This window comes from Nyctibius grandis, chromosome 2 (genome assembly GCF_013368605.1).
Source record: "Nyctibius grandis isolate bNycGra1 chromosome 2, bNycGra1.pri, whole genome shotgun sequence".
In the NCBI taxonomy this organism is placed as follows: domain Eukaryota; kingdom Metazoa; phylum Chordata; class Aves; order Nyctibiiformes; family Nyctibiidae; genus Nyctibius; species Nyctibius grandis.
Window position 1 is genome coordinate 107,663,583 of NC_090659.1, and position 24,883 is coordinate 107,688,465.

The 24,883-nt window shown below is 40.9% G+C and overlaps 1 protein-coding gene across 2 annotated transcripts in view; it reads right to left on the reverse strand.

Annotated features, from left to right (window-relative positions):
• MPHOSPH8 (M-phase phosphoprotein 8) overlaps positions 1–24,883 on the reverse strand; it is a 34,185-nt gene that overhangs the window by 4,077 nt on the left and 5,225 nt on the right. Inside the window, exons 2-12 of one of the 2 annotated variants that reach the window (XM_068395436.1) lie at positions 21,721–21,876; positions 19,964–20,818; positions 15,090–15,186; positions 11,103–11,309; positions 10,496–10,621; positions 10,321–10,409; positions 9,043–9,183; positions 8,164–8,250; positions 6,089–6,243; positions 1,585–1,739; positions 119–246 (exon numbers count right to left, since the gene is read on the reverse strand). In XM_068395436.1, the coding sequence (XP_068251537.1) occupies positions 119–246; positions 1,585–1,739; positions 6,089–6,243; positions 8,164–8,250; positions 9,043–9,183; positions 10,321–10,409; positions 10,496–10,621; positions 11,103–11,309; positions 15,090–15,186; positions 19,964–20,818; positions 21,721–21,876 (2,196 nt within the window). The remainder of the gene's footprint in view (positions 1–118; positions 247–1,584; positions 1,740–6,088; positions 6,244–8,163; positions 8,251–9,042; positions 9,184–10,320; positions 10,410–10,495; positions 10,622–11,102; positions 11,310–15,089; positions 15,187–19,963; positions 20,819–21,720; positions 21,877–24,883) is intronic. The other variant, XM_068395437.1, reaches the window with a different exon arrangement.

Consider the following 24,883-nt stretch of genomic DNA (forward strand, 5'->3'; position numbering starts at 1 on the left):
AAAAAATGCTTCATCACAATACTCAAAATCCAAATTAAGACATTAAGATTTCCCAGGCTGCTCCATAAAGACTTTACAGAGCAGTTTTACTGTCAACCAGTTATATGAAAAGATTTACCAAAAATACAGGGAGCTGGAATTTGTCGTTTAAAACCACAGCTTGTACACTGCATGGTCCACAGAGCCGGGCAATAACATCTTTACCAAAGAAATTTGCATGGAAAACAAAGAGAAGAATTCCAGACCCTGAAAGGAAAGGCAAATCAGTCACACGAATTTGTAATGAGATCTATTATTTAGAACAACTGCACATACTGTACATTTGAATATAGTTAGGTACAAATAGATATATAAATATTATATAGTATATATTAAACACCAATGGTGTATCAAAGCAAGATGCAGAAATCCAATCCCCCAAGCCAGTGGATCCCAGCACAGAACACAACTGACTTGGTTACTAAGTTAAGGTCTTGGCAGCAGAAATACTTGTATGTGGCTATTAGAAAAGAAAGCAAAACAGATACAGCAGCCCTCGGTACAGTTCACCTCTGTGGTTTTAGGTTTACCTAAAGAGACCTAAAGAGAGTTATGGAATTTAATGTGGTTTGGGTTGTCTGTTCTCTTGTAGGGACAAGTGAGCCCAGTCAATTCTAGATCTTCATGAACTGCACTGAAATCCAATAAGCAACAATCTTTAATACTCACAAATGCCTCATTTTAATACATAAACTTATATAAGGTTTCTTAATTCTGTAAAGGATACCTATAATCAAGAACTGGAAGACTTATATTACAACTCCTAACAACCAGAAAACGGGGCAGACACAACCACTTTCAATCTTAGTTTAAATAGTATTTCAGTCCCATTAATGTATTGTTTCAGGAAAAATCAGTATCAATAGATATTTCCCTGATACACTCAAAAGGAGAACAAAAACTACTCAACTAAGCCAAGCACCAGACATTAGTATCTGGATTCCTGAAAGAATGAAGAACCATTCCCAAATATCTTGGGAATTTGATTCCCAGCTTTTTCAAAGGGTCTATGGGCAAAACAGAGTTGACTGATGCCAGCTTCTTTTCTGCAGTATCTCCCGACTGCATTTGTACCATGACAGTGCTGTGACTATGCTCTGAGACTCCTGTGTGTTAGGTACTGTCTACAAAAGAATAGATATTCTAAATATGCTCTTAGATTAAGTTTTTTAAAAAATATTAATTCTAAGGTAAAGCACTCCTTTCCTAGAACACCTGTCACTTAGCTAATGTAACCCTCACAAGCTAACATAACCCATGAACAGAAGCTGCATATACGGCAATAAAAAAAAAAAACTCTTAAAAGGATACACACAAACCCCAACAATGCATCAAAACATCGCTGCTCTCCCTACATTCCATACCCAGAGCACCCTTTATGTAAGGTACTGCAATATAATAAGTCATACAAAAATAATTTCTCAGAGCACATACTTTAAGACACATACAAGGCAGTTCTTTAACACACTGTTCTACCTTTTTTTTTTTTTAAAAAAAAACAAATAAATTGAAACACAACCCCCCCACAAAAAAGCAGCCCCCTACCTTCTGGCACATTCTGGGGTGGTTTATAGTGAAAATCCGTAGAGAAGTCTGGCCCTTCACAGAGACGATGACACGCAATTGGAAAGACTGGCTCCAGCAAAGCAAGACGAGCTTCAAAATAATCCCTAATGGCATCTTCTGCTACTCTTGAGAGCCTAAAAGACCAAACAAGTGAGGCCTGTACTTCACATAGCAAAATTACTTTACCAGACAGACTTAATGACAGCTGATGCAAACAAGGATTCCAAATTACCCTTCTGGATTCCTGATTTTCAGGAGCAAATGCCTTCATCACTAGCACTTATGCATAGATAGACCCCAAGTCCCAATACCTTGTTAATAAAACACTTTATCAATGATCTGTTTGTGAAATTCATCTATCGGGTCCACAAAAATAAAAAGCTGAGACAAATGCACTGCATCAGATTAAAAAAAAAGAAATACAACTAGTCACATATTTTGAAGGATCTTTATGTAGAAAGATGTCCCTGAAGCATCAACAAGTACCTAGTGGGTAAACAGAACCATACAACCACTTCCCCACCGTGGCTGATTTATCAACTTGACTACAAGTACAATGTAAAAATAAATAAGTCGTATAATTTTTCTGGCCATACTAGTGGAAAAATGCAGTTTCCAATTAACTCTACTAAAACACAGTGAAAAAGTAGCAACGCTACGACTGAATAGCCAAAGTGGGGGTTTTGTTTGGATTTTGGGGTGGGGGGTTAATTTAAGCAAGCAGCCTAGCTTGAAGAGAGAGATCACGTGAACCAACAGCATTTGGCACTTGTACGAGCAGGTTACTAAGTAGTCCTCTTCAGAAAGCTTTTTTGACACAAATGGGTTTTAAACGCTTGTGCAAGGCAAAGGTCCCGACTCGCTCAGCTCTACAGCTTCCTGAGCTGTTATTCAGAGCACGCTTCCCCTCCACGCTAGCTGGGATTACCATCTGCAGAATCTAAACCTTAAGTGACTGGAAAGAAACCACAAGAATTACCATACCCAAGCAAACCCAGAAGCCCATCCAGCCTCGCTGCCAGATGCTAGACAAAGCTGTATTAAATATGGGAAATTAAACAGTTGTCTTTTTTTGGTACACTGTCCTAGTTTCCAGCAATCTAATTTAGAGAGATCCAAAACTAGAGGCTGCAGCCAAATCGTACCTCTCCTTGGATTTACTTAATCCCTTCTAAAACCCCATGCATTTGTGACCACAGCATTCTGCAACACAGAGTGAGACCCATAATTTAGTTTTTTACTGTGCAAAAATATTCCTCCATTTCAAATTTATCACTAAATCATTTAACAGGATGGCCTGTAGAACCTGCCTCATGGCTTTGGGTTATTTTTTATTGTTGTTTTCTGATTTCATTTTCAATTTTGACCTTTTAATCTGTCCCAAGATGACATGTATCACCTCACAGAAGCTACTCCGTATTCTTGATCATCTTTACTTTTCCTTATCGCTTCATCTGTTTTTGAAACAATGTAACTGGAAGGGCATGCACTATTTAAGGCATTCAGACACCATGGATTTACATTTTATTTTCAGCTCCACTACTACTATACTATCTTCCTTTTTGTCTGACAAGAAGCAGTGAACTGGTAGTTTCAGCTAATGAGTCTAGAAGCTTCCTCAACTGGCAAGAGCTGTGTTACTCCTTGTATAATTCACATTACTACAGTAATACCCCAAGGACATCACTTTACATTTATCAATACTTAATTACAACTGCCATTTCACCGGCAAAATTACATGTTCAATGAATTTTGGAAGATCTTATTTAGATTAGCCAAAACTGAAGGTGGCAGATTTTAAATAGGAAACAAACTTGAAAAGGCATTGAACAGTGAATGAGTGACAGTGTTTCAATACCCTGAACAGCAGGTACCCAATCGCTTTATCTGCGTGCTTGCTGTTGCCTTCAAAACCTTAACTCATAAGTCATCATCTCCTTCCCTGAGGAAGGACCATCATACTCCCTTTATCCACTTCAGCTGCTCCTGTTCACTTTAACAAGTTTTCTATATTTGAAAAATTATTATTAGTTTTTATGCTTTTAGCACTTTTTTTTCCAGCTAGCCTGCTGTAAGAAGAAAGCACTCCTTATAGCTTCTGTTTGCTAAGGACAGAAGTTAGATGCAGTGATATACAACACCACAGACAAGATTTACAGTGCATCAAAAATACTGGCATCACAATACTTTCCTCCCAGTACGAAACTGGATCAGAACACTTTAGTTCTGCAAAAATCACAGAATGGTTATCAGAAGCACAAAGTCCATTTGGAAGCCAGACTACCGGTGTACCCCTGGGGTCAATACTGGGTCCAGTCCTGTTTAACATCTTCTTTAATGACTTGGATGATGGGGCAGAGTGTACCCTCAGCAAATATGCAGATGACACCAAACTGGGAGGAGTGGCTGATACACCAGGGGGTCATGCTGCCATCCAGAGGGACCTCAACAGGCTGGAGAAATGGGCTGACAGGAACTTCATGAAGTTCAACAAAAAGAAGTGCAAAGTCCTGCACCTGGGAAGGAACAACCCCAGGCACCAGGACATGCTGGGAGTCACCCAGCTGGAAAGCAGCTTGGCAGAAAAGGACCTGGTGGACACCAGGCTGAACATGAGCCAGCAATGTGCCCTTGTGGCAAAGGCGGCCAATGGCATCCTGAGCTGCATTAGGCAAAGTATTGCCAGCTGGTCAAGGGAGGGGACCCTTCCCCTCTACTCAGCACCAGTGAGGCCACACCTGGAGTGCTGTGTCCAGTGTGGGGCTCCTCAGTACAAGAGAGACATGGACATACTGGAGAGAGTCCAATGAAGGGCCACAAAGCTGATGAAGGGACTGGAGCATCTCTCCTGTGAGGGAAGGCTGAGAGAGCTGGGATTGTTCAGCCCAGAGAAGAGAAGGAGAAGAGAAGGCTCAGGGCGATGTCATCAATGTGTATATATCAATAAACACCTGAAGGGAGGATGCAAAGATGATGGAGCCAGGCTCTTTTCAGTGGTGCCAAATGACTGGACAGGGGCCTATGAGCACAAACTGAAATGCAGGAGGTTCCCTCTGAACATCAGGAAACATATTTTTACTGTGAGGGTGATGGAGCACAGGCACAGGTTGCCCAGAGAGGTTATGAGGTCTCCATTCTTGGAGAATCTCAAAAGCTATCTGGACAGGGTCCTTAGCAACTGGCTCTAGGTGGCCCTGCTTGAGGAGGGTGTTGGACAAGATGACCTCCAGAGGTCCCTTCCAACCTCAACCATTCTATGTTGCTGTGATTCTGTACTTTCATAACTGAGTTCCTTTAGAATTCATAGGCAAATACAACTTTGCCCTGGAATTGTATTTATTTGTATTTTACTGGTTTGCACTAAAACATTTTTCACCTGACATTTCACTTTACAAATGTTCCACAGATTTTTCTGCCTTAGAGAAGGGCTCCCTAACCTCCACTGGGATCACTGCTGCAATGATCATATGGGAGTGTTTGCTTATAGATCTTACTTTTTAGACTTATATGCTTAAATTTAGTATTTAATAAGGTTCTAAAAGACAGAGCACTAATAACTATTTAAAATGGAATTAGAATAGTGGTAATACTACAGCACGTATCAGTGACCATTACAAGGCAGTTTCTGTCAAGGTAGACTTGGGATGTTAGCTGATGGGAAACACAAGAGATCAGAGACAGAAAACAGCCAGGGCTTTCTAAACACTAAACTAGAAGAGAGTGAGCTTTGACTACAAACTACTTGATAGATTGTCTTATATAGATAAATCATTAGGATAAAATCATCGTAAAACAATAAAAGGATCTTGCACGGAGACTGTTCTTCCAGCACTAACCAGCTTGCTCCTTCTCTTTGTGTTTGTCTCCATTTAGCATCCATATTCATCAGCTCAGAATATTTTTACATGACCATGTGAAATGATCGCTTCCTATACCACATACACTGCACTGCTCTTCATTCTGTTGCACTATGAAGATTTTTATTGTCATCATTTACCGACATGAAAACTTTATCCCTGGCACTCTCAGCTCACAGCTGACATTTAGGGGTCCAACAACACCCTAACTATCTGCACTGACTTTTCATGGTGTTTTTCTTTGGCGTTCTTTTGTTTCTAAATTTTTTAATGTTTTTAGCACTGTATTTTATTTGGGATGCCTTAATAAGAGTTTACATTCAACTATCAGCACTTATACACTTTTTAGTTTTCTCAATTGCTGTATTTCTAGTTCAAGGGATCTTTTACTTCTAGTAATTCCCTTTTCCTCCTTTCCATCTTTTTACTCAGCATTTAAGCAAGTGTCTGCTAATTCTGTTAGCTCTCATCATTTTCATTTCACATGATTTATTAGCTTTCTGCCCAAAGCAAAATTGTTTTCTTTCCTGCAATTTCCCCCTCTTCCCTTTGACTTAAACCAAAATTATGACATGCCCAGCATTGCAAACTTTACCAGAACAAGCTTCAAAGCACAGTTTACTCACGTTTCCAAATGACTCTTGAGCTGCTCATACACCAGTACGTTATTACACAGTTTAGCAAAATGCAGCGCACTGTTCTGATGCTTTGACAAAATGTTACAGTCTGCTCCGCTTTCAATCATAAGCCGCACTATATCAGAATTCCCTCTTTTACAAGCCTGTGCAAAAAGTGAGAAGATGGAAGGATGGACAAAAATGACAAATCCCCCATTAGAACACAACATAACACTGAAGCAAGCAGAACTGCAGAAATGAATTATTAAAATCCCAAATTAGTTACAATTCAGAAAACAAGTTTAGGTATTTGCGAATGCTAGCACAACTTGAAACTCATGATCACACTCCATAAACATTTTATCTTTACCCAGGCAACACTACACACATGATCCCACAGAAGCAGCACCACTCAGGGTTACCAAATGGACTTACGAGGGGGGGAAAAAAAAAAAAGATAACCCCCAAAAGTTCTGTGAGAACATCTAATCTGCTGGAGTTCAGTAACTGTAAACTTTTGTGCAATTGTTTACCTGAATAAATGGGCTTCTGCAGAAGTATTCAGAATGACTAAAGTGACACTTGGAAGTGTCCGTTTCTACGAATCTCAGTTCAAATGGTACTTCAGGTGTGCAGTAAATTAACAGAATTTGCCCCAAATTGATATTTAGCTATGTTAGACAGTCACTGTTATCAACTGCCCAAGTGTCTAAGGCCGTTCAATGTCACAGCAAGAATTTCAGGACATGTCAACCGCAGACTCGACAGAAATACAGGAAAGTCTAAAGAAAGCTTTACTTTGAAGAATGCAAACACAAGCTCTTGGTCACTTGTTTTCAAACACTTCACTCAAGATGAATTAGGGAAAGGCCCAAGAGATACACCTTTCTATCTTCATGAAGCCTTTCAGAAGTTAACTTCTGAAATTTGTCTCAGGTCTGAACTTTCATCTGTCCTTTCAATCCATAATCTTCCACAAGTAATTACCCGCGCCCCCCCCCCCCAAAAATCACACACCACCTCAGAGAAAGGAATTAAGTTCCAAGACTTTCTTCCTCTCTTTTATAAAGTATGATCCAACTCCTAAGGTTAAATAGAAGTGACTTGATAAACATATTTATATGTATCCATGCATGGCTAAACTTGTGCCAGTTAAGTTACGGGAAATGAAGACCCTATTCTTTGTATCTGCACAGCAAAACAAATAACCAGAATAAGTCACTGCAGGCTGCCAATTAGAAAGAATGTACAGTTGTGCATTAAATACCTTTAAAAACAACAAAGGTCAAAACTGAGGTGCATGGAGGTAACCAAATTATTAAGAGATTCTGGACTGAAGTGGCTGAGGAAGCCACAAGCGTGTTATCATTTTCTTTACCAAAAATGTAAATACCCACACTTGTTAAGATAGAAGAGAAACAATACCACATTGTCTTGCACAGAAAAGCTTTTGTAATCTCTTCTGCAAACAAATTGCCTTAAACAGCCTATATATAAATACAGTTTATCAGGAAGGGGGACTTTGGTGAAATTATTTGATATAAACCAAAAAAATAATTAAAAGGAACACAGGGTATTCTCAGGGTCTTAGAATTTTCCCATTTCAAAAAAATGAAAAAAAAAAAATTTTCCTTTGTTATGAGGGGAGTAAAGGTGCAGAACAGGCAGTGGGAAGGAGACTGCAAATCAGTTATTTTATTTCTGGCCTACAATGAAACGACAAAAGTCAATCACAGAAACACCGAAGTGAAAGATTCTCCTTTCTGGAATTTTTCTCTTCCTGCTGACAACCAGATTATCTCAGTTTTAAGACTATATCCACATTTCTTTGAGCCAAACAATGCAAGAGGACGATGAGCCACATTTAGCAATGTATGCTGAGGGCATCTGCATTTATTGATTAGATAAAACAGTACGTTAAAAAAAAATGGATTAAAACACTGCCTAGAATAACTAAGAGTAGTATTTGTATTTCAAATATAGTACATGTTCCCTAAATCAACTCTACAAATATGCTTTCATGTTTTATTAGTTTGCCAAAAGCATTTACTGTTAAACAGCGTCAGGACAAACATAGAATTTACCTTCATTAAGGCAGTTTCACCGCTGCTCTGCTGCACATTCACATATGCCCCAGCTTCCAGAAGAATAGCTACTGTTGTTAGAAAATTCTGAAAAAAAATCAAAACCACAAGACAAATAAGTAGAAAATATTCTGGTTTTGTTTCAGAATATAAAGTCATGTTTACTTAAAATCCATCAGTAAAATCCAAAGCAAGAGGCATGACAATTAACACTGTTCTCTCCCATGGCTAATAAAGAGCAATTGAGGCTCAGGTAAGTAGATAGCCATGAGTATTTACAATTGTTACTTTTTTCTAATCTGGCAATAGTGAACACCACACAAAGAAAACTGTATGTTTGCGTTAATCACCAAACTGGAATCAAGCTCCCTTTGGCCTTATATCTACTGTACATGGGAAAACACATTAACCAACTTGGAATAAAACAGTGCATCCAAGAAACATCCTCTACCTTACTAGTCTACGGTCTTAGTTTGAGGAGAGCTTGCCACTGTCTCCATCTCCCAACAAAGAGTAAACCCTGCTTAATCGGAGATTTGCTCTCAAAGTCTCCCCAGTTTGGATCCTGTGTAGCCAGAGATCATAACAAGCAATTCTAACACAAGAACTTCAGCCTCACAACAGACAAATTCAGAGATACCCTTGGCCTCCGCTTTCCCTCTAGGTAGCCCTATGACATTCTCTACTCAGTGTAGGGTTTTTGATCAGGATTTATTTACACTACAATAACCACAGCTGCTGAAATTATGCAGTTAAGATATCCCTTCTATATCCCACTAACTACTTTTTACGCAGCATCCAAGGGAAAAAAATTGTGTACCACTTTTAAACATAAGTAGAAGAGCAAAGAACCACTAATACGATAATAACCAAGCCAACCTTTTCAGCTGCATGTATCAATGCAGTTGTTCCATTTTTCTGTCTACCATTAACTTTAGCTCCTTTCCTGATTAGGACACGGAGAAGGTCATCATGCCCACCAGCAGCAGCAAGCATTACTAGGGTCATTCCACTTGAGTCCTGCAACAAGAATCATTGCCATTAAAAAAAAAAACAAAAACAAAGTTTAAGATAAATCAAAGTCACAAGACAAAAACTGCAAGTGTGTCAACAGGTTTCACAGAGATTCCCCTCCCTGGCAGAAGAATTCACACATACGTGGCTGCCAGATACTGACAAACTATCACCTCCCACTTCTCTTGTCCACACGCCTCACACTCTGAGCTCTGTAATCTGCAAAACCCTAACATAATGAGGACCAGAACAAAAAGGAGGAAAACCAGAATGAGCCAGGAAGAAAGGCAGCAAGGTATCTGAGGGTGGGGAAGACAGCAAGACAGTGGAAAAAGAAATTAGCAGCCACTGGAGGAAAAGCACAATGGCTCAAGTCAGCTGCTACCACAACGCTGCTTTTGGATTTTATCAGAGTATGAGGAGACTTCTGTGAGTGGCCTGTCTCCTCACTTATTCTTGCATTTTTCACCAGACACTACAATTCAAAGAACATGTACTTGCCTTAATAGCTCATTTGGCATCTTTTCTACTACGTTACAGATGTCTTAGCATAATGTACAATTCTCAAAATGCTGCATAATACAACTACACAAGATCACCAGTGAAAATACTGATACTAGGGATTTTAATCCTCAAAACCAGAACTATAGCACTACTTAAAAGGAAAACAGATCCTTGAAAGAAAAACCAGTAAGAACACAGCTGATGAACTGGCAGAAAAATAATTATTCATGGAGTGAAGTGGTCCCAGTTTGTCAAGTAGAACATTCAAATTTTTTTTTTCAGGTATAGATTTTCTACATAGTTTAGCCACTTGACCTGATGGGTATTATCATTCCTGATACCATGTAAACTTCTAAATTTAATATTCAGTTACATCCAGTGGGCAAATCTGTTGCAAATCCAGCTATTGGGATGCTTCTATCAAACTCTTCTTCCAAAGAAAAAATGAAGTTTGATAGAAGTAATGGATAACAAATATTGAAGCCTCAAATTCTATACTCCCTTTTCTCAACTTTTGCTTTTTTTTTTTCCAAGGTGAGACTAGCAAGAGGGGAAAATTCTTCAAACAATCCAAATTTGACCTCTTCCCTCCTGCCTCCACCCCACCCCCCTCCAATACTTCTATTGCAGAAATTTTACCTCTTGATCCAGATTATATTCCTCGTTTGAAGAAAGTGCCATCTTTACTGTCATATAATCGCCACTTTTAACAGCATCCCTCAGGAGAGCTAGAAAATAAATTCAATGCAGTTACAGTATAGTTCACTTTGAAACGCCAACTAAGAAATGTCCCCTCCTCCCAACAACTACTCACTACTCGATATCGGTTCTGTTGACACATGATTCTCATCTTCTCCATCAAGATGCTTCTGAAAGTCTTCTAGTGTCAGCCATTCTAACTGCATGTCCATACCCAAGCTCAAGACTTGTTGCTTGCCATCTATCATGTATTTGATTTTATGGAAGAAAAAAAACACATAAAATAAGTAGCAAGTAACTTATCAATTTCCAAACCATTTGTGGCTTGCCATTGCTTCAATGATCAGCAGCTTAACATGCTACTACTTTTCATTCAAATAGACTCTGGAAGTCAGCATGGAATGGTTCCAAGCAACGAAGGCTATGTTCCAAATGGACATAAAATGCTTTTACTTGAAACAAACTGTTTATTTGTTGCAATAAGTGATTAAGAGATGGTGAACACTCCGTTACTGTAATAGCAGAAACACACTGAAAAGTTACCAGTGAGTTTCAGAAGAAAACATCATTTCAGCCTCCTGGGGAGACAAGAATTGGAGCACTAAAAGATGCAAGCAGGAGTGGAGAAAATATTAACTGCCAGCACTCAGCTTTCCTCTGTGTTTGTTTCTACTGCTCACCAGAGTTCTCCATTCAACAAATATCCACTACTTTTTGATCACCTTTTGCAGTAATGTAAGTCCGTGTGTCTGTTTCATCTCTTATGTTCCTCCTTTCCTTGCACACCTTGGTGTCTTTTGATTTTAATTCTTCTACGAATTTAAATTCTAGTGAAGATTCTTCTCTCTTGCAGTTATTCTCAGAATATTCACTTTTTTCTTCTGAAGCTACATTAAACAAGCCAAGTGCACTTTTCATGTCCTTAAAGCCTAGAATATTAAGACAGTTACCAAGAGTGACTACTCGAGCCACTGAAGACTATTACATAACAAAGTGAGTGACCAGAGTCCATTTAAAAAAGGCCTGATCTCTTTCCGTCAGTTAAATCACTGCTGAAGTGTAAGAGCAAGCTTAACAACATAAGCCAAAAATCAGGGAGAGCTAGTTCACCTCCAGCTACCCTGACAAGTCTGAGTTCTGGCTGCTTTCAACACGGTACCATCTTCTTTTTAAGAATGTAGTTTAGAATTATGTGTAAATTACTACTTTGAAAATACAGTTCAGTATCTGTGATGAACAGACGGACACGTGCTGTATAAGGAATAATAATCATTCTGTTTGTTACTACTTTTCTGCAGCATTGTAAGTATCTACACTACTTTCAATGAAAGATGTTTCTCTAGCAACAGCTATTTGAAGCATCATAGCTCCTCCTATATCCATTCATGATTACTAAAGCTGGAGTTACCTAAGTTTTCCTCAGTTCATCCTCATCAGAGTAGTGAGGGAACTTATCCTGAAAAAAATCACACAGAATTTTACTGAGATCAAGAGTGGTACCATCAGTACGCCATTATACTATTAAGAATAGAAATAAAACCTCGACATTTACATTCTACACCATAGAATGTATTGAGTTCTGTCCAGGGGCGGATCAGGAGCGAGTTGAGAGTTTGTGGGTGCGAATTAAGGGGCAGGCTGGCAGGGGTGATACTGTTGTGGGTGTCTATTACAGGCCACCGGATCAGGATGAGGAGGGTGATGAGGCCTTCTACAGGCAGCTGAGAGCAGTCTCGCAATTACAGGGCCTGGTTGTTGTGGGGGATTTCAACTACCCTGATATTTGCTGGGAGGCCTACTCAGCCAGCCATCCTCAGTCCAGGAGGTTCCTCCAGTGCATTGATGATAACTTTCTGATGCAAATGGTGGATGAGCCAACTAGGAGAGGAGCGCTGCTGGATCTTATCCTCACTAACAAGGAGGGTCTGGTTGAAGAGGTAAAGGTTGAGGGCAGCCTTGGTTGTAGTGACCATGAGATGGTAGAGTTCAGGATCTCATGTGGCAGGAACAGAATAGCTAGCAGAATCACAACCCTGGACTTGAGGAGGGCCAACTTTGGCCTTTTCAAGCAATTGCTAGGGGAAATCCCATGGGACAGGGTACTAGAAGGTAAGGGGGCCCAAGATAGTTGGTTAGCATTCAAGGACTGCTTCTTCCGAGCTCAAGATCAGAGCATCCCAGCAGGTAGGAAGTCAAGGAAGGGTACCAGGAGACCTGCATGGTTAAACAGGGAACTGCTGGGCAAACTCAAGTGGAAGAAGAGGGTGTACAGATCGTGGAAGGAGGGGCTGGCCACTTGGGAGGAATATAAGTCTGTTGTCAGAGGATGTAGGGAGGCAACGAGGAAAGCTAAGGCCTCCTTGGAATTAAACCTTGCAAGAGAGGTCAAGGACAACAGAAAGGGCTTCTTCAAATACATTGCAGGTAAAGCCAACACTAGAGGCAATGTAGGCCCACTGATGAATGAGGTGGGTGCCCTGGAGACAGAGGATAAAAAGAAGGTGGAGTTACTGAATGCCTTCTTTGCCTCTGTCTATACTGTTGGAGGCTGTCCTGAGGAGCCCCGGAACCCTGAGGCCCCAGAAGAAGTCAGGATAGAGGAGGAATCTGTCTTGGTAGATGAGGGCTGGGTCAGGGACCAATTAAGCAATCTGGACATCCATAAATCCATGGGCCCTGATGGGATGCACCCGCGGGTGCTGAGGGAGCTGGCGGAAGTCATTGCTAGGCCACTCTCGATCATCTTTGCTAAGTCGTGGGCAACGGGAGAGGTGCCTGAGGACTGGAGGAAAGAGAATGTCACTCCAGTCTTCAAAAAGGGCAAGAAGGAGGACCCGGGTAACTATAGACCGGTCAGCCTCACCTCCATCCCCGGAAAGGTGATGGAACAACTTGTCCTTGGTGCTGTCTCTAGGCACATCAAGGATAGGGGGATCATTAGGGGCACTCAGCATGGCTTCACCAAGGGGAAGTCATGCTTAACCAACTTGATAGCCTTTTATGAGGACGTAACCAGGTGGATAGATGGTGGTAAAGCTGTGGATGTGGTCTATCTCGATTTCAGTAAAGCGTTTGACACGGTCTCCCACAGCATCCTCGCAGCTAAACTGAGGAAGTGTGGTCTGGATGATCGGCTAGTGAGGTGGATTGTGAACTGGCTGAAGGAAAGAAGCCAGAGAGTGGTGGTCAATGGGACAGAGTCCAGTTGGAGGCCTGTGTCTAGCGGAGTCCCTCAAGGGTCGGTACTGGGACCAGTACTATTCAATATATTCATTAATGACTTGGATGAGGGAATAGAGTGCACTGTCAGCAAGTTCGCTGACGACACCAAACTGGGAGGAGTGGCTGACACACCAGAAGGCTGCGCAGCCATTCAGAGGGACCTGGACAGGCTGGAGAGTTGGGCGGGGAGAAATTTAATGAAATATAACAAGGGCAAGTGTAGAGTCCTGCATCTGGGCAAGAACAAACCCATGTACCAGTACAAGTTGGGGGCAGACCTGTTGGAGACCAGCGTAGGGGAAAGGGACCTGGGGGTCCTAGTGGACAACAGGATGACCATGAGCCAGCAGTGTGCCCTTGTGGCCAAGAAGGCCAATGGCATCCTGGGCTGTATTAGAAGGGGTGCGGTTAGCAGGTCAAGAGAGGTTCTCCTCCCCCTCTACTCTGCCCTGGTGAGGCCGCATCTGGAATAACGTGTCCAGTTCTGGGCCCCTCAGTTCAAGAAGGACAGGGAACTGCTAGAGAGAGTCCAGCGCAGAGCCACCAAGATGATTAAGGGAGTGGAACATCTCCCTTATGAGGAGAGGCTGAGGGAGCTGGGTCTCTTTAGCTTGGAGGAGACTGAGGGGTGACCTCATTAATGTTTATAAATATGGAAAGGGCAAGTGTCATGAGGATGGAGCCAGGCTCTTCTCAGTGACATCCCTTGACAGGACAAGGGGCAATGGGTGCAAGTTGGAACACAGGAGGTTCCACATAAATATGAGGAAAAACTTCTTTACGGTGAGGGTAACTGAACACTGGAACAGGCTGCCCAGAGAGGTTGTGGCGTCTCCTTCTCTGGAGACATTGTAAACCCACCTGGGCGCATTCCTGTGTGATATGGTCTAGGCAATCCTGCCCCGGTAGGGGGATTGGACTAGATGATCTTTCGAGGTCCCTTCCAATCCCTAACATTCTGTGATTCTGTGATTCTGTGATTTTTCTTCATGTATCAAATCATCCAGTTCTGGTGATACTTTAAGGGTTGTATAAAATAACTGATCATTGTGGCTAAAGCAAGAGGCAAGATATTTGTCTGATGGGAACTTCTAATAGTTTTTCTAAACATAGGAAGTGTGTATTCATAGCATCATCAGAACACTTCTGGAAATAGCCAATAGTTGGATGAATTCCTCTAAAAAAAGATTACTGTTACACACCACAAAAGCACAGTTGACAATATTAAATGAAAAAGGGCAAAATGTTGACTTGACTACAAAAACGTTAAAAGATTTCTATTCACTTCCATGCTTCATACATGAAAGTACATACAGCATTCTCATGAAGCATGTATTAACAAAGCTATTAAACAGCAGACTTGCTTCCTAAAACAAAAGAAGTCCTGGTATGTATTACAAAACTATACAGTATCTGCTCTTGTAGTAATAAGAGGAAAATGTCCTGAAAGATCTTTCCCTTCTCTCTTTTAAGCAGTTAGCACTTACTTTTTAGGCCCTTTTGTTCTCTTCTGCTTTTCTCTTCTTTTTCAGACTCTTCTTTTTGAGTTTTTTCTTTTGTTTCAGTTTTCTTTACTTCTTTCTCCTGATATTGAGAACAAAGATCAAATTAAAAGTGGTAGATAAAAAGTGGAAAATAAACTCCTTTCACCATGCAGAAGTAAAATACATTTAAAATTAATGCTACTGAAACCTGTATATAACTGAAGAAAAGGGGAAGTCGAAGGCGCGGCTCTTGGGTGCTGGGCGACGGTCCCAGAGTAACGACGCAATCCCAATATGAGTATGGAAGTTCTCCGTTTAATGAATATACGTACAGGATATATATAGACTCTAAGCAGAGAGCACGCTGATCACGCACCAAAGCCCGTGTTTCCATTGGTAAAGCCTTGCTGTCCACGCGTACTAGTAGCATATACGATTGGTCTATAATTTTAGATACACGGAGCGATGAGCACCCCCTCCCCTTTTCCTGTTTCTCTTATCTGTTTGTTACAACTGCCAAGTCCTTGTTTTGTTGCATTTTTGCAGCGTTCAAGGAGAGTCCAAGGTGACTCGCTCCGGGCCTAACTCTTGCTCAGAGCCTGGATTGCTCAGACTGCTCAGAAGCATGAAATCATGCCCCCTCTCACTTAACCAAGCCTCCACATATAACAGACTTGCGGACATTCCCAAGAAATGAATTAAACAGGTGAATCAGGAGTTAAGTCTGTGAAGGCTTCTTCCGTAAGAGAAGAAGTGTTATTTCCAAAATAACTTCAATTCAGATTTTTACTGCATCCCAGTCATGCAAGGTGTATTATGGCACAAGGTGCAGATAAGCCAAAACCAGCATTTTGAATGAAATTCAAAATTATGAACTTTTCATTTGTTACAAATACTGAACCGAAATAGAATGTAATTATTTCAAAGTATTTAACACCCTTGTAGCATCATATTCAAAGTAGTTGTGATAGCACTGACTTGAATCTTAACTGAGAAAACTTGACGTATACAGAAGGTTCCAAGTTTTCCACTTTACACATACAGAACGTGATGGCAACAGTCATTTGTGAAAAACAGACACTCAGAAAAATCCACCCAAACCCACCATATCCACACAGAAGATTGAGCTTAGCAATATCCAATATCACAGAATAAATTTGTGGTAGATGTAGACATATAATCAGATTCACCAAAATAGAATTCAACTGCCTCCACCAAAGGCTGCTGTTCTCCTCCTGTAATCGCCCCTCTCCATTAGCCAGCAAATTCCAAACTGCGCAGTAGGTGGGACAAGGCTCCTTGGCATGGCTTTGTATCAGCTCCTGACACTAACCTGGCACATGGAACAGCACTGGCTTTCTGAAAAACTGCCCCAGAAGAAGTCCCCACCAGAACTACAGACTGAATTTATCATTAAATGCTACCATTTCTTTGACATAGGAAAAACTTCAATCAAAACAGATGAACTTGGTGTATCACAATGTGCTATCAGGGCTGAGACATTTAATCGCCTTTCTCATCCCCCACCAAACCCTCAGCTTCTGATCACTGACATGATTAATTAGTAGCACAGACAACTGTTAATCCCAGCAGATGCCCAATATTTAGGAGGAGACTTATAATTTACTAAAGGGAATACCAGGTATCTGCTACACAGAGGGACTGTTAAAATCAGTAATCCTGAATTCTATTCCAGATTTCCAATACTGATCAGATGCACAACGTACACTGCACATTTATTTTTGGAGGTAAACTGAACAGAAAGAATGGTTCAGCATGCAAACTGACTCCAAACAGAGAATACTGTATTATAAATTGACATGACAGTGTTCTGTAATGAGAGCCACATAAGGAAATACAGGTAGCTGAAACATATGCAATGATTTTATTTGAAAAGAATAATCTGCTTGGGCCAACAATTTAATGGCACCAAAAAACCTCCAGAAGTCTCCACCAAACCCACCCATATAAGAAGTCCACAGCTGCTCTGGAGAATAACTAACCAGTCAGAGAGAACACTGTTTAAGCCTCCTAGACTAAAAAAAGCAAAGAGCAGAATGCCTTCCTTGCTTCCTCGGTACCTTCGAGCATGACCGTGAGAAAGGCACACAGACAACTTACTGAGAGTGCTGGCTGAAGAGCCATAAGCAAACCAACTTTCATCTGCTGTTCATTTCTTCATGTTTGGGGTGACAGGATTTTTATACTACTGGTAAATAAAAGAGAATTCCAAAGATTTATCTGATTGTCATCACTGATATCTCTCTCATGAATGCTATAGCCTCGAACTGCAAGAAAATACTTCAGTAATAAAGGGCCGTACCATTTCAGTTAATTAAATAAATTTTTGAAACTGGGCTATGCCTCATAGTAATTGCTTAACCTTGTTTACAAGAGCTTTCACCACTAAGCTCCTGCAACACCACTATTTTGTGTGGCTGTACTCTGAGATTATGCCACTTAATTCTCTACTCCAAAAATCAACTTCCTTATGTTTAAGGTGGCCTACTCCATACATACAACAATCTTAAGCAGAGGACCACAGCCAGACCTACAGAAGAAACTTGCCACCATGGAATTATGGCCTCAGAAGAAGTGGGATATAATCCAGTAAGCAGCAAGGTGTTTTGGCTGCAATCCTGTTACAAATCAGAAAGGGGTTTCTCTGAGCAGCCGAAGTTTTACGAAGTGCAAACTGTATTAGAATAGTCTGAAGCAGCTGAATGAAATTATATTCTCAGAAACATTCCAGAAATATTGGGGGTTTTTTTCCATTTTTTTTTCTTTTACCTTTATCATCTTGCTTGTCTTAAAACACTACTGTATTAAATAAGGAAAAATAAATAGTCCAGTATTTGCTTAGCTCTTTTCTTAAAACAGGTACAGCATTTGTAATTAATATGAAACCATGTCATGAAACTAAGCATCTTCTATAAGCAGACCAGGAATTCTAATAAGACAAGCCAGCTGTACAGTTATCTGGGAGACCTGGGTTTAGAAGTGATTTCAGCATTCCAATTCTCAGGCAGGTGCTAACGCATGTAAGGTGTAATGGAATGGCTGGCTTTTGAGAGACATCAAGTGTGTGTTTTAGCTCAAAAGCTCACTTCATTGTGCAGTGTTGAACGCGCAGTTGCTCAAGACTGAATGTCTTACTCCACAAGCAGAAAAAAAAATCAAACTGAGGCAACTGTTGAAGGCAGGGGGAACAAAGCTGAAAATGACATCGTGCTTTGGAGGAACGGTAAATTTCATTCTTATTTACAGAATCACAGAACCAACCAGGTTGGAAGAGACCTCAGGGGTCATCGAGTCCAACCGTTGCCCTGACACCACCCTGTCAACTAGACCATGGCACTAAGTGCCATGTCCAGTCTTTTCTTAAACACATCCAGAGATGGTGACTCCACCACCTCCCTGGGTAGCCCACTCCAACACCTAACGACCCTTTCTGTGAAGAAATTCTTCCTAATGTCCAACCTGAACCTCCCCTGGCGAAGCTTGAGGCTATATCCTCTTGTCCTATCACTAGCTGCCCGGGAGAAGAGGCCAACTCCCACTTCACTACAACCTCCCTTCAGGTAGTTGTAGACTGCAATAAGGTCACCTCCGAGCCTCCTCTTCTCCAGGCTAAACAACCCCAGCTCCCTCAGCCGTTCCTCGTAGGTCAGACCCTCCAGACCCTTCACCAGCTTGGTCGCCCTCCTCTGGACTCGCTCCAACACCCAACATCTTTCTTGAAGTGCGGGGCCCAGAACTGGACACAGTACTCAAGATGCGGCCTCACCAGTGCCCAGTACAGAGGGACGATCACTTCCCTAGACCGGCTGGCTACACTATTCCTAAGAGAGGCCAGGATGCCATTGGCCTTCTTGGCCACCTGGGCACACTGCTGGCTCATGTTTAGCCGGCTGTCCATCAGCACCCCCAGGTCTCTTTCCGCCGGGCCGCTTTCTAACCACTCTTCCCCCAGCCTGTAGAGCTGCATGGGGTTGTTGTGGCCCAAGTGTAAGACCCAGCACTTGTTCTTGTTGAACCTCATGTCGTTGGTCTCGGCCCATCTATCCAACCTGTCCAGATCCCTCTGTAGGGCCTTCCTACCCTCCAGCAGATCGACACTCCCACCCAGCTTGGTGTCATCTGCAAATTTACTGAGGGCGCACTCAATCCCTACATCTAGATCATCTATAAAGATATTGAACAGCACCGGCCCCAGAACTGAGCCCTGGGGAACACCGCTAGTGACCGGCTGCCAGTTGGACTTTGCCCCATTCACCACCACTCTCTGGGCTCGGCCATCCAGCCAGTTTTTAACCCATCGAAGAGTCCACCCATCCAAGCCCTGGGCAGCCAGTTTGTCTAGGAGGATGCTGTGGGAGACAGTGTCGAATGCCTTACTGAAGTCTAGATAGACTACATCCACAGCCCTGCCCTCATCTACTAAGCAGGTCACTTGGTCATAGAAGGAGACCAGGTTGGTCAAGCAGGACCTGCCTTTCATGAATCCATGTTGGCTGGCCCCGATGCCCCGATTGTCCTGCATGTGCATGTGCCATGTAATGCAGGACAATGCAATTACTTAGAATGTAATTCTAAGTAAGTACACATAACAAACAGGAGAAATTCATACTTTCACATTTAAAGACACTCTTCTCTCCTAAAGCATTCCCTCCTTTATAGTGTTCAGAATCCACGAAGTTTTCAGTCTCTCCTATACATTGTGCAGTGGGCCTTCCTTTAGCTTCATCTAGCTTATTAACTTTCCCATTTGTATTTTTCTCTTCACCATCATGAACAGTAGCCTTTTGAGATGTCTGTACCTCAAAGATGTTTGATTTAATCCCCGCTCCCCACCCCAATGCCTTAACATTGCTTACCTCCCCAGCTGAATCAGTGGACTTGCACCCTCTTTCATCAGCACTCGGTTTCAAACCCTTCTGCACTGGTGAAGGAGCAGGTGACACTTTCTCCAACTCTACTGGTACCATTTTTACTTTTTCTTGACCTTTTTGCTTTTTGTGCATGCTTTTCTTCTCTAAACAGCTATCCTGACTTTCCACTTTTCCACCCTCCTCTTTACAATCTTCAGCTTTCTGAATTTTTTTCTTCTTTCTTTTAACCTTAACATCAATACTATCATCTTCATTACTTGCTGATCCATCAAGATGCCTATCAGCAATGGAATCTTTTTCAGCAATTTCTTGTTCCAGTCGCTCTTCTCCACTTATTATCCTTTGCTTCTCGTCTTTATTTTCAGAATTTACGCCTGAATTTTCATTATCACTTCCTTGAGAAAATACATTGTCTAGAGTACTGGATTCTGAGTCAAACTGAACATCTCCATGCTTCTCCTTCCATGATTTTTTATTTTCTTTAGAATCTTCTTTAGGTTTTATTTTTAAATATTTAACGTCTCCCTTCTTTTTCTTGATTTCTTTAATATCGTCTTTCCTTTGCTTTTTTGGGTCCTTAGAATCCTCCTTGGTTTCTAAAGTCCTTTTTTTTGGTTTTGAATCTGAAACCAAAGTATCTGAGGAATTTTCACATTCTGTTCTGGGTTTTTCTTTGAGTTTTGCAGATTTTGACTTTTTCTTCTTCAGATCATCTGGACTTTTATCCTCTCCATCTTTTGACTTCTTCTTTTTCTTCTTTAGTGAAACATCGTCTTTAGTTTCACTTTGCCAGTCACTGTCAGATTCTGCTTCAAATACATCATCGTTTAGAGATAGTTTCTAAAAGGTAGTGGAAAAAAAAGAAAATATTTCTTTCCCCATTAAACGGTTATCACTTTGGTGTAAACTATACAAAAACAGTAGTGGTGGCGCTTGGGAAAAGTAAATTTTTAAACACTTTAATCTTTTTATCACTGCAAACATCATTCCTCATTGCCAAACTGTAAAATTTATAAATACAATTATAGCTCACTTACTTCAATTACATTACTAAGTGCTTGGATGAGAATCAATACATAAATGAGTCAAGTAAACCGATCAGACATCCAAGAACCAGATTCCAGAACAGAACTAAATCTGAACTATTTTACATCAAAAACAATCTGATTTTGTAAAATTTACCTATGTTTCCCAGAAGCATGGTACCAGTTTTCAAAAAAGATTCTTATGCTTCATTTTCAAACTGAGCAGTTACAAAAGAACAGAAAAAGCCATATGCTGCCTTCTTGCAATGAATTTTTCTGTATCCCTATCTTGCCAAATTTAATGGTTAACATGCAAAAATTCATCAATCTGCTACACAAAACAGGAGGGTGAATTGAGCAGCGCCCAGCTTCACTGACAAGACAATATGCATGTGGGTAGGGAAAGGGGCTTGCTTACGTTGTCAAAAATACGCTTGAATGACCATACATCGTTTATATAGTCCCATTAAAAACTGAAATGAAGTTCAGATGGATTTAGAGTCTACAAGCAAACTTGTCAACTAACAAAAAAATCCCTAAGCAGAAAGCAGCAACAATATTCAGATTCACATGAAACAAAACACTTTTAAGATCAAACAGATTCTTTACGTCTTCTTAACTCCACATCCTAAATGTCTTCCCTTCTCCCTTCCCTCCCTAGGAGGGCCTAGATAGGGAACAAGTCTTCAGTGTAAGATACTGGAAGACGAAACACACCTGTATGTCTTTTTTAGCAGGTTTAGGCTTACTGTCCACAATTTTTTTTCTGAATTCAAGCAGCACTTCTTTGCAGTCTTCCAAGTGAACCTCTGGTTCCCAGGTATCATCATCAGAGGTATATCCTTTCCACCGTACTTTGTAGAGGGTCTTACCCTGTAAGAAAAAACCCCAACATTTAACACAATACAGCATCGTATTGCATCCCCTACCCAATGCTGACATAAGAATTCCCAGAATTATTTCCATCTGCATCACATACTGAACTAAGTGGGCTGTAAACCGTTTCAGTAGTTGGGAGTGGTTTTCTCAGAAATATTTGTAATATCTAAAATTTGTTCAGAACCACAGCTACAATGTACAAATCATAAATTCCCCATCATTTTACTCAAGTGAATTTTCTAACTGTTAGGAAACTTATTTTTTTAAAGTTTTAATATTTCTTCTATAAAAGTTTCAAGCTTGAACTCCTTCTTTGTGCTGAAGAAATGGATGTAAAACCTTAAGATTTATAATGCATTAACTTCATTCATCTAGTTTCATATTGGAATTTATAACTTATGTTAGATTTGTAATCTATGCCACTTCTGATAAACTGAAATACCAACAATCAGAAAAAAAAAAACAAACCATGAATGGGAGCAAGTTAAACCTAGACAAAATCTGAGTGTGTGCATCTCAATTGAGTTAGTTACAAAGATTTTGGTAAAAGATGAAAGCCCTAGACCAATTGTTTCAACAGTATTTAACTTCACCGTAGGATGAAATTGCACCCTTTAGTCTCTATCTTGTTTTTTCACTAAATTAGAAAGTCTTTTACCATAAAAAAAAAAAAAAGCAAGCTTTCCACCAAATTATCTCTTGCCTTTCTCCTAAATAAATAAAGTACTCTGAATCCTTATGTTTCTCAAGATGGACTCCTCTTCTTGAGAGGCAGCTTATTAGCTTGAACTCAGCGTGCTGCTGATATAGCCAGACAAGTGGCAAACTCAGGGCCTCCTGCACCAAGCTTAACTGAAAGCAGAGACGTCCTATGAAATCAATGTGGTCACCTTTATTAATTAAACCTGCAGTCTCTTTAAACAAATGTATGACAAAAGCTAGCACCAAACTTAAGAAAATCCACTGTCCATATAAAAAAGCTAATAATGAATACCAGGCAACAGAGCCATTCCTGAACTTTTTTCTAAATAAAAAAGTATTAGCAAACGTACTAAGGAAAGCACCTTTGGAGAGGCAAAATAGTATCTCTTTCTTTCGCAAACAGATTGATAATGCTCTGACAGATCCTACACAAGCCTGGAGAACAAAAGCTTCAAAAGAACTGCCATCTGACACTTACTACTAAATGTAGTGATATCCATAGATCCACATTTCTTTCCTGAGCACTGTTAACCTTTTACCAAGTATATATACATGCCACTGAACTCTAGCAATCAACTGCTTACAATCTTCTGTATTTTGCTTCACAGACATATAAATAAATAGCCTATATTCAGATACAGTAGTGTAATAAGTCTCCCCTTATAATGTAGCTTAACCATATACTCTGGATTCAGGAATTAGTTTTCAAAATCATGTTCACCTCCCTCTCTGTCTTTCTCCTAATGGGGTTTTCTCATGAAATAAGCGACTAGTAACTTTCTTATTACAGTCACAGAATACTTGAGGTTACAAGGGATCTCCAGAACTAACAAGTAAAATGCCCTGCTCAAAGCAGGAGCAACTAGATCAGGCTGCTCAGAAATCTGCCGAGTCAAGTTGCATCTATTCAGATTTCCCTGTGTTTCAGCTTGTATCCACTGCCTCTCCCATTCTTTCACTGTGCACCTCTGAGACGGATCCCACTCTGTCCTCTCTACACCCTCCCATTAAGTAGATATAGATACCGCTATGATCACTCTTGATTCTTCTCTTCTTATGGCAGAGCAAACCTAGCTCTGTCAGCCTTCTGTGCTCCAGCTCCCTAAACTGTCTTCATAACCCTTCACTCCAGTATGTCCACGTCTCTTCCACCCGGGGGAGCTCAGAACTCAAAACTCCACATGCATCTCAGCAGTGTTGAAAAGAGAGGAAGCATCATCTTCTTCTATCTGCTGGCTACAGTCTTGGATGCTGTTGGCATTCTTTGCTGCAAGAACTGCTGAATCATGTTCAACTTAGTCGTCTGTGGGGACTCCCAGCTCCTTTCCCACAAATCTGCTTCCTAGCCTGCTGGCCTCTAACCTGGCTGGTTGTTAGCCATCGGGAAGAAAACTCATCCACACAAAGCAGATAAGCAGGGACTTCTTTATTTCAGCGCTGGGGTCAGGGGGGATAGCTCCACCATACGTGTCCAACCAAACATTAAAATCCATCAGTTTTTATATACTTCTTCTGTAGAGTCATTATTACATAAGCTCTTTTACATAAAAATGCATAGTATGCTTGCTCTTAAATTTAACCTTTACAACAATTGGTTCTGTTTATTATAACCTTAACAATATTCTTATTCTAAAACAATCATTGGTTAGTTCTCTACTGATTGGAAACCATCCCTGATATTTAAATCAGGATAGGAAGGGTAAGGGGGTTTCCAAGCAGCATAACTGGTGCCCATGATGGTTACCTTAGTTTCTTAAACAAAAAATAGAAAACTCCAGTAACTTCTTCCTCATGAGGTTTCTCTGGTTACCTATGTCAAACCTAACTGTGCCTATGGTTACGTGTTTCAAACTTAACAGTGCCTATATCACAGAATCACAGAATGTTAGGGATTGGAAGGGACCTCGAAAGATCATCTAGTCCAATCCCCCTGCCAGAGCAGGATTACCTAGATCATAGCACACAGAAACCCGCCTGGACGTGTTCTGAATGTCTCCAGAGAAGGAGACTCCACAACCTCTCTGGGCAGCCTGTTCCAGTGTTCGGTTACCCTCACTGTAAAGAAGTTTTTCCTCATATTTATGTGGAACCTCCTGTGTTCCAGCTTGCACCCGTTGCCCTTTGTCCTCTCAATGGATGTCACTGAGAAGAGCCTGGCTCCATCCTCATGACACTTGCCCTTTACATATTTATAAACATTAATGAGGTCACCCCTCAGTCTCCTCTTCTCTAAGCTAAAGAGACCCAGCTCCCTCAGCCTCTCCTCATAAGGGAGATGTTCCACTCCCTTAATCATCTT